The 14,914-nt window shown below is 42.8% G+C and overlaps 1 protein-coding gene across 1 annotated transcript in view; it reads right to left on the bottom strand.

Annotated features, from left to right (window-relative positions):
• The window catches only part of PDZD7 (PDZ domain containing 7), a 790,250-nt gene that overhangs the window by 358,566 nt on the left and 416,770 nt on the right, over positions 1-14,914 (bottom strand). Inside the window, exon 10 of the mRNA XM_078643641.1 lies at positions 10,226-10,395. Coding sequence (XP_078499767.1) covers positions 10,226-10,395 — 170 coding nt within the window. The remainder of the gene's footprint in view (positions 1-10,225; positions 10,396-14,914) is intronic.

Below are 14,914 nucleotides of genomic sequence, written 5' to 3'. Positions count from 1 at the left end.
GATCGAACCAGGGAAGACTTATTGAAACCTAAAAACACTTTCCAAGAGGATGATACACGCCCTGTATTTGTATCCAAATTTTCTACTCAATCTGCGAAAATAAAAGAGTCGATTCGCAAACACTGGCCAATGCTACAATTGGAAACTGATTTTAATAAGATTTTTGACAAACCACCAATTTTCGCTTACCAACGTTCCAAAAATATTCAATCTTTATTAAAACAACCTACACTGCCCAGGAATACTCTTTTCAAAGGAACTATACCGTGTCACAATTGTGGGCACTGCAGCAGCATTATACCTGGCAACATTCTGTCTCACCCCACGAAAGGCACTCCGATTCATCTCCAAGTGAATGCCACCTGCAACACAACTAACGTTGTATACATGTTAAAGTGCCCATGCGGCCTCCCATATGTGGGAAAAACTGAACGTAAAATCAAAACGAGACTCACGGAACATCGTAGTAATATCCGCACGAAGAACCTAAAGTCCTGCATTGCCGCACATTTTGTTGAACATTCGCACAATCCCAGTCAAATTCGATTCCTAATTTTGGAAGTGGTTAATAAATTACCACATAAAGACAACAACAAACATTTGTTACAACGTGAATTACATTGGATTCATTTTCTTCAGGCCCTGCATCCGAAAGGATTGAATGACAGATTAGAATTAAGTTGTCATTTATGATCATTCATCTGTATTATGATTACCAGGCAAAGATTCTCTTGGTCTCTCGATTGTCTGTCAATTACTGTTGACTCATGTTCCCTATAGGTGTCCATCTCATCTACCGTACCCTCTTTACCTCATCTATCTCTGGCTCTTCCCATTTCTTTATTTTACCTCTTTGTCCCTTTTTCTTTTTTCTTTTTCACTTTTGACCCATTCTGCTTCTATTTACATTCTTTGATCCTTATTTTAATTTACATATGTTCGTATTTTTCCAAGGTTCGTTTTCCTGTTCTTTCAACATCATCTTCTCTTCACTCTATAGCTGTTTCACATTAATCATACTCCCTTTGAGCTAGCCACCCACATTTCCTTTAGGTCTAGTTTCACCGCGTAGTCCCATTTTTATGTTTACGGACTTTACCTCTTAATCAGGAGCATGTGCGCATGCTCGCCGTCTTCCGGGTTGCCGTTCGTTCGGACCGGGCCAACCTTTTCTACCGTCACCGTATCTACTCCATGCATGGTAAGCGGCCATTTCACTGGCACAATATTGTTTTTGTCCTTCACGTTTTCGGGCTGGGTCCTACCAGCACCGATTAGATTGTATGCACGCCATAGTTCGGTAATTTACCATATTCACGAACTCAGTTGTTACAGCATCCTGCACCCCCACGGCACGTAATAGAGTCTCTTACCTTTTCACCTCATTCCGCGATAATCTCATTCACCGTTTTTTTCTTGACGATCACAGTATGGCTTGCATGTATTTTAACACAGTCTTATTTCATTCTACTATCCGTTCACTTGATTCCAAAATCCCCATATTTTTTCACAGCTGTGTGTTACCACTATTGCAATGAACTAAGTTACGGTCACCTGCTAACAGACTGGCATGAGCACTTCTTTGACCCAGTTTTCTGACTTTTTAAGCTCCCAGCTATCAGCTCTCTATAGCAGTTTATTTTTATTTTTCTTATCTTTTCACGGATTCCCCCTGAAGAAGTGCTAACCAGCACGAAATGCATCGGGGTTTATTCTATTATGGAGTACAAATTGTTGTGAAAGTTTCACTAGTATCGCCTGTTTATATCAAAATGTCATTAACATATGATGAAATATGAAGAAATGAGACTGGTTTGATTACCCTTTGGATTGAACTAATTAAAAACTACATCGTTGATACCATACATGAAGTACTGTTAAATACTTATTAATGCATTTGTGTGCATCAAGAGTGCCCAGGGATAGTCCTTACCCTCTGTAAGGCTTTCTATGTTCGTATTATGCTACAACTTCAGTCATGTGGGTGCTGCAAATAGTTCAGTGTGGTTATGCCCTTCTCTTTGCATCCACCCCTCTCATTTTCAGCCTTTTTCCATTCAGACTGCAGCAGATCATGCTTCCCATTCTGGTAGAAGAAGATTTGTCTCTGCTGGCTAGAGGGTGTATAGAGATGATTCCATAGACAGAGAAAGGTAAGAAGTGTTACTCTCACTCTTTTTTGGTGCCCAAAAGAACGCAAGACCAAGGATAACACCTTCCTTTGACAGGACAAGCTCAAGACGATAACCATGGCCCAGGTTCTTTCCATCCTGGATCCAGATGACTGGATGGTGACTTTGAATTTGCAGGACACAGACTTCCATGTACCCATTCTGCAGTCTCATAGATGTTCCTTCGGTTCTTGGTAAGGTTGGAACACGTCCATTTTAATCTTCCTGGCCATTGACCTCACCTCTGCCCCATGGGTGTTTATGAAGGTGATGGTGGTAGTTGCGGCCAGATACTTGAATTTGTGTACTTCTTCAACTGCCTACTGAAGGTGGGCTTGGCACAGTCTGTTGTGGACAACTGTCAGCTATCTGTTTCTCTGGGATGGATTTTCTATCAATGAGCCGAAGTCCCACCTGCAGCCTATGCAGAGCATCATTTACAGGAGCCTTCCTTGACACAGTGGCATGCCAAGCTTTTCCACCGCCACAACATGTCCAGGACATTTAACCTATGATCCCAGTATGATGCTTGGTTCCATTTGTGGGCTGTTCGCAAGTTTCACCTGGCCAGGTGGCACATGGTGGTTGCGCAATGAAACGTAGATCTTTAGTGGGCTTTCAGACTACATCTATATGTCAGAAAAGACAACCTGTAACTGCCAATGCTGGCTGTTGGTCACCAACCAGATGTGACAGACCTTTCTTCCTATCCCCACCCAACGCTCGCAGTAGTGACAGATTTGTCACCTCTGAGTTAAGATGTTCATCTGGGAGAAGTAGCGATCACATTCCTTTGCTCTTAGAGCCAAAGCACCACATCAGCCTGCCAGAGCTTCACTCCATTTGGTTGGTCTGAAGGCCTTTCTTCCATACATCAAAAGGAAGCCAGTTCAGGTCCTAACAGGCAACATTACCGTCATGTTGTACTGTAACAAGCAGTGCGGTGGAGGGTTGCGGGTCTGGTACCAGGAGGCACTGCAGCTCTGGAAGTAGTTGGACTCCCAGAGGATTTCTCTGATGATCAACCATTTGGCAGCTTTGCAGTATGCCAGGGTTGATAAGTTCAGCAGATACCACCTGCTAACCACCTGGAGGTGCTTCAAAGCGTCTTGGCCAATAGGCTGTATCCTAGCTAGATCTTTTTTCCACCACCGAGAATGCGTTGTCATAAGTACTGCACATTTTAGTTTCCTCCAAGAGGCTCCCTGGGAGACGCATTCTTTACGATTGGGACACCTATCTCCTGTATGCATTCCTGCACCTACCTTTCCTGCCCCAGTTCTGAAGAAGGTCATAATAGACTGGGCCCAGGTCATTCTGAAAGCCCTGGATTGACCCAGGAGAGTGTGGCACTCTGACCATGTGAGCATTTGCTCTCCTGCTTTTTCGAGAGTCCTCCTGTCGCAACAATAGGGTAGGCTTCTCCACTGAATCCCCAAAAGCTACATCTCAATGGATGGAAATTGAGCAACACCAACTGATTGTGTTTGACCTGCCCGTGGAAGTAGAGAATGTTATTTTTGTGGCTAGGTGTCCCTCTACCAAATGTATTTATTCTGGTTGTTGGACAAAGTTCATGGTCTGGTGTGGAGACCTTCAAACTGATCCTCTTCAGGTAAAACTGGCTGATATTTTGATGTTTGTTTTATCTCGGCCTAGCAAGGTTTTGTATTGGTCACTATTAAAGGTTACTCATTGGCTCTTTCAGAATTCTGCATTTGCCAGACCTACCTTTGTTATTCAAGTCTAAGGTTTTGATGTGTTTTTTAAAATAGTTTGCATACGTGTTTCCTTCTGTGCCCTTTATTAGGACTCAATGGGATCTTAACTTGGTACTCATGTCCTTGACGTACATGCTCTTGAATTACATACTCTTTGAGCTCATGCACTTTTGCTCACTAACATTATTGATCATTAAAACGGTATTCCTAATTGCAGTTACTTCTGGGTATTGTGTCAGTGAGCTTTAGGTATTGTCAGTGCAAACTTCATGAACAACCTTCTTTCTGGACACATTGATGCTGCAAACTCACTCCTCCTTCATGCCAGAGATGGTATTGCTCTTCCAAATGGGACAGTCCATTACTCTTTCTCTGTCTTCTTTGTCCCACCTCATGGAGAGGCTTCACATGTTTAGCCCTAGAAGAGCTCTTAGCTTCGACATCAAAGGCACGTTGGCAAACTAGGTAGGTGAGCATCTATTTACTGGCTTTGCCGGTGCTAAGGGACGGGGTCCAGAAGCAGACCTTACCAAGGTCAATCGCCCTATGTATTAAAACATGCTATGCTTTGCTAAGGAGGAGGTTCCCAATGGCCTTAGGGCTCAGTCCAACAGAGCCAAAGTCACCACTACAGTTTTGCCAGGCTGCAACATGGGTGTCTGCTCCCACCTTCACCAAGTATTTATTAACTGTCTCAATAACCAAGTTAGAGGAGGGGCATTTCGGCAGCTCAGTCTATAGGACTCCCTAGTGTAAGTCCACTCCTCAAACCCTCCAGGTTTTGGGAGGTACCGCTTGGTATCAGAAAGTTACAAATCTATGGTTAGAAATATCCATCACAAGAACACTGGAACACTCTTTGTAGTGCATGCTTTAATTGCAGAAATAATACCTGATTTACCTTTCAAAAGTATAAAAACTGCTCATATGGATCTGTAGGACAGAGAGTTACAGCTGACCATCTCTGTTCTAGCCTGTGGAGGGACCTGGAAAATACAGAATGGTGTGCAAAATAACGTATTTGAGTTATCTAAACGATATGCTTCGGATTAGTGTTTGGAAGGGCTGTGGTGAACGAGGCATTACTCTGTACACTTGGTGGTCATGCCCGAAAATGTAGGCCTTCTGAAAGAAAACATTAGCAGCTATGAAATGTTGTTAGGTTTTTATTCCAGAATGGTCTGAGAGTTTAAAGGTTACTCATTGGCTCTTTCAGAATTCTGCATTTGCCAGACCTACCTTTGTTATTCAAGTCTAAGGTTTTGATGTGTTTTTTAAAATAGTTTGAATACGTGTTTCCTTCTGTGCCCTTTATTAGGACTCAATGGGATCTTAACTTGGTACTCATGTCCTTGACGTACATGCTCTTGAATTACATACTCTTTGAGCTCATGCACTTTTGCTCACTAACATTATTGATCATTAAAACGGTATTCCTAATTGCAGTTACTTCTGGGTATTGTGTCAGTGAGCTTTAGGTACTGTCAGTGCAAACTTCATGAACAACCTTCTTTCTGGACACATTGATGCTGCAAACTCACTCCTCCTTCATGCCAGAGATGGTATTGCTCTTCCAAATGGGACAGTCCATTACTCTTTCTCTGTCTTCTTTGTCCCACCTCATGGAGAGGCTTCACATGTTTAGCCCTAGAAGAGCTCTTAGCTTCGACATCAAAGGCACGTTGGCAAACTAGGTAGGTGAGCATCTATTTACTGGCTTTGCCGGTGCTAAGGGACGGGGTCCAGAAGCAGACCTTACCAAGGTCAATCGCCCTATGTATTAAAACATGCTATGCTTTGCTAAGGAGGAGGTTCCCAATGGCCTTAGGGCTCAGTCCAACAGAGCCAAAGTCACCACTACAGTTTTGCCAGGCTGCAACATGGGTGTCTGCTCCCACCTTCACCAAGTATTTATTAACTGTCTCAATAACCAAGTTAGAGGAAGGGCATTTCGGCAGCTCAGTCTATAGGACTCCCTAGTGTAAGTCCACTCCTCAAACCCTCCAGGTTTTGGGAGGTACCGCTTGGTATCAGAAAGTTACAAATCTATGGTTAGAAATATCCATCACAAGAACACTGGAACACTCTTTGTAGTGCATGCTTTAATTGCAGAAATAATACCTGATTTACCTTTCAAAAGTATAAAAACTGCTCATATGGATCTGTAGGACAGAGAGTTACAGCTGACCATCTCTGTTCTAGCCTGTGGAGGGACCTGGAAAATACAGAATGGTGTGCAAAATAACGTATTTGAGTTATCTAAACGATATGCTTCGGATTAGTGTTTGGAAGGGCTGTGGTGAACGAGGCATTACTCTGTACACTTGGTGGTCATGCCCGAAAATGTAGGCCTTCTGAAAGAAAACATTAGCAGCTATGAAATGTTGTTAGGTTTTTATTCCAGAATGGTCTGAGAGTTTAACACAAGTGATATGGATAGAGAGATTAGAAGTGGTTACACAAGAAGACAGAATTCGGATTGCGCAAAAAGTCCTTGGGCCCAAGTTGGTTATTACTAACCATATACAAATGGTATATATAGGTGTGAAACACTTTGTGGCAATGGAGAGGATCATTTCTTGGTTACAAAGTAAGGACAGGGGTTTATCAATGAGATTGGGGTCCTTTATTCTCTTAGTGAAGCATAACACTTATGTGTCCTCCAAGATTGGACATCCAGCATACACTTTCATTAACTATCTAGAGGTGCTCTGATTATTGCACTGGTTGTATAGACCAAAGTACCAGGAAACGCAGAGGCATGGGGCTAACTTGGGGAATGCAACAGGACCACATCGAAAGACACGAATTGGAATATTTAAATAATGAAAAATGCACACAATAATGTTCCATGCAACAACAAAATAACTCAGATCCCAAAAAAGTGAAAATGTGAGTAGCTACAGCCTAGGGACAGAACACAAACCTAGACATAGGAACACCCGACTCCAGGCCCGGGCCGCTGGGAAGGTGGGCCTCTCATTGTGCTTTGCAGGGGGCCCCCTCAAGTTTCATTACGCCACTGATCTGGTGCGAGGAGTTTAAATGAAAACGTTTTTGTCTTTACAACCAAGTTAGAGGAAGGGCATTTTTAGGAAAAACGATTGGAAAAACGACTGGTAAGGGCAAGACATAGGGACTGGGTGCGAGAGGGAACGTACTGGGCAAGGGAAATGGAGGGAACGGAGAGGCATGTTGATGGAGATGAAAAGGAATTCAATTAACTAGTAGGGAGAGGCGTGGGCATATAGAGAAAGAGAGGTATAGAGGAAGGGAAGGAACAAAGAGCATAAAGGTCGCAGAAGAGGGAAGGTGGCGCTGTCTCCTAAATAAACCCTTTTCAATCACACCAGGATCAATCTCATAACTCCTTTCTCTTTATATACCCCATGTCCATTTGTACCCATCTGCTTATACCAGCCACTGAGCAGCATGGCAGAGGGAGGGTTACTGCCCAAAGGTAACAATATATGCACTGCCAACATGACCCAGACATGGCCCCTCACAAAGAAAGGTATTTGTGTATATATATATATTATATATATATATATATATATATATATATATATATATATATATATATATATATATATATATATATATATAATATTCTCAGCAGATTTCCCATGAACCTCTCTTGTAGCAGTCATGCTCCCTTAGTGCAATTACTCGCACAGTATAATTCAGGACTTGGTCTTGCGCCTCACCAATTTCAAAGTTCACCAGCCGCACCAATTTCAAAGTTCACCAGCCGCCACTAAACATTTGCGTTTGTTTGTCTGTGTGGTCACAGGGGAGGGATAATTAGTCACAGAGTATTTGATGGGTGCACATGGATTAGCAAGGTACGTAAGGTATACACATTGGGTTTATTGTGCAAACTCAAATGGGTGTCGGTTCAGAATAGCACAACACTGGTAGGTGAAGAGATCTGTTCCGTAATGTATGGTTTGAACAGATGTTTTATATAATGAAATGAGCAAAGTACAAACTATGTTACATGTCTAATGCAGAAAAAAAGCAGTTACACCTGAAGAAGGGCTATTGAGCCTGAAATGCATTGGGTTGAAATGGAAAATACTGCCTGGGATGAATAATGCATTACCAAGCGAGCTGTAGACAATGGACTGGATGGGCATATCCATAGCATTAGAAGCATTGGAAAAGCATGAAACCTTACATGTGGATGGAGACAAAAAAAATCAGAAAGACATCTATGGGCTAGTCCACTGTTCACAAACAATTTGAATAACATAAAAAAAGACAGGAGCAGAACAAAATGCTATATCCCGTGGTTGTCCAAAAATATCTGCAGAAGGCGGAACTATAGTTTGCCTTGCTAGCCTTGGTCCTTCATTAACACACATAAACATGAGTTTGCCAATTAACCAGATTAATTGGAGAACCTAGTTTATATTCGAGCATGATAATGATGATAAAAATGGGTCCTCTCAGTTATACAAAGTTTTATCGCTGTCATTTTACCCATCATAGGATTGTGGGTAAATTAGCCTTTAACTATGATGTTACATTTAATTCAATGTAAACAAGGAAAGGTAAAATTCCTATGCCTCTTAAGGAATATTTGGTAATCTGTTAACCTAAAACTATGTCTGTAATTACTTGTTATTCCTTATATATGTATATGTGTGTGTGTGTGTGTATATGTATATATATATATAGATATTATATATTATACAGGTTTAATTGCAGAGAAGAACTTCAATGGATCACATACCACAGCAATATCAAGCGGACGCATTTCGGGTGTTGCACCCTTTGTCAAAGGCATACTGCGTAAAAGAAATGTAGCCCAGCACAAAGAAAATATTCATTTTTAAATCGAAGTCTTGCAAACAGCGCAACTCCCCGGTTGCAAAAAGATTTCTTGCGGACATTCTGAAAGCTTCCCTAGAATTGATTGCAAACCATTGCTTACCATTGGCTTTGTAACTCACATTTATTTGCTGACTTTATTTGTTTTAGGCTGTCCAAATTGAGTTAGTCCATTATGTGGAGCATAGCCTGCTTACTGTATTCTTCCAACAGTGCTCACTTTCTGTAAACAAGCCTATAAAGTTTGCTCTTATCTTGTCACGTTTGGTGTGCATTCATAGACAGAGGTCACATGTCAGGCTCTATCTTCCAAAGAAGCTTGGTGTTTAATTTCCTTTCTCTGACTTCAAAGTGAGAGGATTTATGTGACAATCTTGCTGGGCATGGGAAAGGAAAGGCTTTTATCTTGCACACAACAACATTTAAATGTCTGTGTATGAACTGTGCAAATATATCAGAATTAGGAAAGCACAAATCAAGAACTTTTTTTGTAATTCTGAAATGTGGTTGAAACAAATATTTTAATACGATCAAAAATAACCAATACACTAGGTGATGCCATTTCCACAGATTATCGTTTGAGCGCTGTTTAGTTTTATCAGTTAACCTATATGTGTGAATGTAACGGTCATCTCAATTGAAAATGTGTTGTCTGTTATGGCAGTGTGCTACCACACCATGCATACTCCAATCTACAACACTCTACACCCCGCTATGCTGTTCCATTCCATGACACTTTGTTCCACTCCACGCTACTCCACAACACTTTACACCACTCTACGCTAATCCACTCCATGCTACAACACTGTACTCCACTCTATGACTCTCCACTGCACTCTACGACCCTCCACTCCACCACCCTCCATTCCACTTTATTATGCTCTACTCCACTCTATTATGCTACACTCTACATAACTCCCTCCAAGCCACTTTATTACATTCTATAACACACTACTCCCCTTTACTCAACACCACTCCACTGTATGCCACTCTATGACACTTCACAACACTATACTCCACTCTCTGCCATTCTACGCCACTCCACACAACTCTCTCTATTCCACTTTACTACATTCTACAGAACCCCACTATGACACACTACTCCACTCTTTCACTCTACACCACTCTATTCCACTGCACTCTAAAATACTCGACTTCATGACACTCCACTCTACTCCACTTCATGCCACTCTCCTCGATACCAACAACTTTTAGCCAGGCTGAACAGCAGTGACATGTCTAAACCCATTGGCATAGCCAATAGCTCTTGCATAGGCAAGATCTATTGGCTATGCCAATGCTTGTTCTGAAGATATGCTGTAGCAAGAAATGAACCAGACGAGCATACTGAATGGAGTTTCACAATGGTGCCCATAATTTTCCTGTATACACACCCACAAAGCTTATGATGACTAAACGGTCACACTTCTCAACAAAGCACTGAAAAAGAAATGGCTGCAATGTCCAGGCACAGAAATAATTCTGAATAGAAATTACCCTTCTACAGTGGCGGGAGACTGCTACAACTTCATCCTCATTCAGGAGCCTCCTTGCCATGTCCTCGATCGAGGCCAGTCTGCTCTCTGCTGATGCCTGTTCACCTCCATTGGACTGATGCACATCCCTCTGAGAGCCAAACATAAAAAGGGGGCGGCTCCTCTCTTTATCTAGTGAGAACAACATATTTTAATGAAAATGTTATAATGCCCTAATCGTAATAGTTTCTGAAAAGCAACAACATAAAACACGCGTCTTGCTATCCCCTTAAGTTCTCAAACCACCACAAACAGACAGCATAACTTCTACAGAAAAGATTAAGGGGGCCAAACGAGTCTCTTGCAAGAAAGAGGCAGCAAAACTACAATGAAACATATTACCTGACATATTTTTCTTAGGGCAAGTGTAACATTTAAAGAGTATTAGGCTTTTATATATCTAAAAAGGTTTAAACAAGCTCGTGTCGAAAAAAATTGCACTTGCGGAATGCACAAAAGATACCCAACGCCAAGAAATACAATAACTTGTATTGTATTAAATCCTAAATAAAACTGATACTATTTCAGGACACAGAAAGAATTATTTTTATATACTAGGCAGTGTTCTTCCAAACCGGAGCATGCGAGGACACCAATAAAATCCCACTGTGTTAAAGAGATTTCTGAATTTCGGCTTGTTCCATAAGCCAATTGGTCTCATTAGACACGAAGAGCTTTCGAGCTCAAACAGAGACGTCGGAGGAGCAATGGGATTTATTGCATACAAAGTGTCGCCACATGATAGAGCAGAGGTAATGTTATGCTCATATCTGCTGTCATCAACGAGGGTGTTCTTAACTCTGATTTATAGCTGCAGACAGCAAAAGTATTCCAATACATCATAACATATCATATTACTTCCATGCCGAATACCTCATCGGTAAAAAGGGTGCACTACTCTGAAAGAATATGGATGCTTATGTATTACAAGTAATCTGGGTAAGTCTCTCGGGTGGTACATTTTACATCTGTAATATTTTGTTTGCTGAGCATTCCAATGCAACCTTCTTTAAGAGAGTAGGTGTTTGATATGCTATTTCAAGACACAAAAAGGGACACGTTTTCCATTAAAAGATGGATTTGAGTAACAATTATTCAGTGTACCCTGTCTGTGCAAAAATGGGTTTACAAACTTTTACTTTTCAGAGATGACCGTCTCGTCACTACAACAGATCTCCTTCTCACTTGAGAAATGTTTGCTCTCGCTAGAAACTACCCCATCCCCATGTAAAACGGGTCCTCCTCAGCAGAATAGGTCAGTTCAGTTCCTCGCAACCTCTGACCTTTACCGCACTAAGCGGCCTCCTTGCAACAGGCACATAACATCCATAGTTAGCAAGATCTTCTGCTCTCTAGGGCAGATCTGCTCTTTTCCTACAGAGAGGGGCTTCTTCATGTTTTAAGAGACCTTTGTACCAAAGAGGGTAAGCTGGGCATCCTCCTCACGGGATCCCCATAGCCGATCGCTTCTGCCCTTGGTACATTGTCCTTTTTCGAGTGGGCCTCATCAAAACAATGGGCCAACTCAGAAGTTCACTTCCCACCTGAAGATCTTTCACCCAATTAAATAGCCCTCAGGTTCCCTAGTGGAGATGACTTCATCACAGTATCTCATAGCTATGCTCTCCTCATTGTGTATGAGGTACAAGAAAATGACTCTGCATCTGAGTGAGCGTACAGGCACACGGACAGGAAGTCACACTCCACACCATCTGGCAGTGAAAACCAGCAAAGTGCATGCAAGTGAATTGAAACTCTGCTGCTTTACCCCTTTTCAGGCTTCTGATTACAAATTTCTGGACAACGTTGCCTGCATCCAGCAGAAGAAAGGGGGGGACAAAAAAGAGGAGAAATCACATTTTTTGTAAACAATGAACTAGAAATAGAGGTGCATCTTACCTGGAAAGAACGAGAGAAGAGCAATGATAGGCAGGTTCTTTTCACCTTCCGATAAAACTAATATCATTTGCACTACAGAACCATCATCTCTAATCATGAACCATGTTTTTTCCTTGCATTCTTCAGCAATTCACTCAATTTAGCTGTCCCGAGTATCAGAACCAACCATCCATTCTTTAATGTCCTACTGGCTGAGCCATGAATGCCATCTTCTTTTTAGTTAAACGGAAGGCCTGGAAGCAGGCGAGGAAGCATACTGAGGAACTGTTTTAATGTTTTTCTTACATTTTCCTTTTATAGCAATGAAAGTGCCTGACGGTCACCCTAGGTCGCTCTAAGAGATGTTAAACAAACGGAACGGAACGATTACTACTCGACACAGATTAGAATCATTCACTGACCAAACTTTTCTGTGTCTGGTAAGGGCTGGTCTGGGGCCTGGCAGGGCTTTCCGGAGGCTTCAGCGTTGTTGAAAGCATATTTAGAGAAACAGCCCAAACAAGGCCTAGTCCACACAATATAAAAGTATGGCGTTCAATGCGACTGTTTATTTACCAGGAATGATTTATAATTTCTATAAGAAAAGGGGGCCTCACTGGCCCGTTCTTTGGGAAGTTGAAAAGTATTTGTAGAGGCTTACTTTTACTTGAAACGCAGAATCACCAAAATATGCCTTCTTCTCTGTTTGGCATAACCGTTCATGTTAGCCTCTAAAAACACCTTTCCAATCTTTCACTCAAATTAATACCTTTTTTCCTGCATTTACATTCTGTCTTGTTGCTCATTTGAATGTATGATGACAGAGTTCCAACCTTGACATCACTGACTTACAAATCACTCCCTGCACATGGTCCGACCACCATTTTATCTCCTTTTTCATTCCCAATACCCCACTCACTAAAGGCCCCTCATCAGATCCTCCTTTGGTTAGGAATTGGAGCCGGGTAGATATCACAACTCTCCGCTCCTTCCTATCTCTCTTGGTGCCTAGTTCCTTACAGCCCACGGGCCCTTCGGTCTCGCCGCACACTCAGGCAGAAAACATCAATGCCTGGCTGGCTTCGGCAAGAGATAGATTCGCTCCTCTGAAAAAGCTCACAAACAAGAGGCCCCATGACGCTCCGCTCTGGTTCACTAAGGACCTAAAGGATAAGAAACTTGCCTTACGCCAAACTGAGCATAGGTGGAGACAAGACTACTGCCCCCTCAAAAAATACATTTTTACATCAGCCCTAAAAGATTACAAAATTGCCATTCTCGCTGCCAAATCTGACTATTGCTCCTCAAAAATCCTCGAATCCACTAACAAAGCCAAAGATATCTTCTCCATCATTGATAAACTCGCGAAACCCGATCGGGTCACTGTAAAATCTTCTTCATCACAAACCCTCTGTGACTCCCTTAATTCCTACTTCATCGACAAAATTATCAAGATCAAAACTAGTATTCCCAAGGCCACCTCACCCCCTGATCCTTGCCATTCCTATCAAAACCCTTCACTCTCGACCTTTTCCCTCCGATTTCTCAGGAGGTCTTCTTCTCCCTCCTTAAGAAGGTCCGCTCTGGTTCCCCGAGGGACAGCTGACCTCCTCACATCACCCGGGAGATATGTTTCCACATTCCTGAACCTCCCTTATTGCTCCTTACCAAACCCTCATCTCGGGCATCGTCCCCAACACCTTTAACCCCTTCGGGGTGGATGACGAGCTCAGCTCGTCATGGGCGTAACCTGCGCTACGCGGATGACAAGCTGAGCTCGTCACGTAACGCGGGATTTTTAAAATCGCAGCGCGCAGCGGGAAAACCGCTAGCGCGCATGCGGTTAAAACAGCGGTAGTTGCACCTATCCTTAAACAAGCAGGCACCAACCCCCCGGTACTCAGCAACTTCCGCCCAATATCGCTGCTTCCCTTTTTAGGTAAAATCCTGGAAGCATATGTTGCAAACTGCCTGAGCACATTTGTGGAACACACCCACTACTTAGACCCCCAGCAAGCGGGCTTCCGGCCCGAACACTCCACCGAGTCCATTGCCCTGCCCGTCAACAATGAACTCAGAAAGGGGGCTGACCAGAATATCACGCAAACATTAGTGCTCCTGGATTTGTCGGCGGCTTTCGACAGCGTCGACCACAACTTGTTGCTCGACCAGGTCGAGAGCGTCGGCATCCGGGGCACTCCATTGAGATGGATTTCTTCCTTTCTCAACGACCGCTATCAAGCGGTTGTCTCTCCAGCTTCTCCTCAGAGGAAAAAAGACTGTCCTGCGGGGTCCCCCAGGGGTCCTTCCTTTCCCCCCTTCTTTCCAAACATTCTCCCTTTGATCTTTGATCGCCAGAAGAGAGAAGCAGTTACTTTTAATTACGCTGATGATCTTCAGCTCATCGACTCTTCTCCCTCCTCTATGGAGAACTTTCAATCAACCATGAACTTCATCAGTAACTGGATGAACCTAAACCAGTTAAAGCTTAACCCCGACAAGACTGAGCTGGTCCTTACAGGGTCCTCAGTTAATCCGTGGAAATCTAACATCTGGCCCCACTCCTTGGGATGCCCGCCTTCCCCAGTCAGCACGGTCAAGAGCTTAGGAGTAACTATTAGTAGTGACCTCTCCATGAAAGCCCAGATCAATTGGGTGGTTTCCGTCTGTTTCTTCCACTTGTGAAGAATTAGGAAAATCAGTAGATTTCTTTCATCCGAAGCTCTTATCCAAGATAAACTGGCCCTAGTAATGTCGTGTATTGATTACGCAA

The sequence above is a fragment of the Lissotriton helveticus genome, chromosome 5_1 (genome assembly GCF_964261635.1).
Source record: "Lissotriton helveticus chromosome 5_1, aLisHel1.1, whole genome shotgun sequence".
Lineage (NCBI taxonomy): Eukaryota > Metazoa > Chordata > Amphibia > Caudata > Salamandridae > Lissotriton > Lissotriton helveticus.
This window is presented reverse-complemented; position numbering and strand designations above follow the sequence as displayed.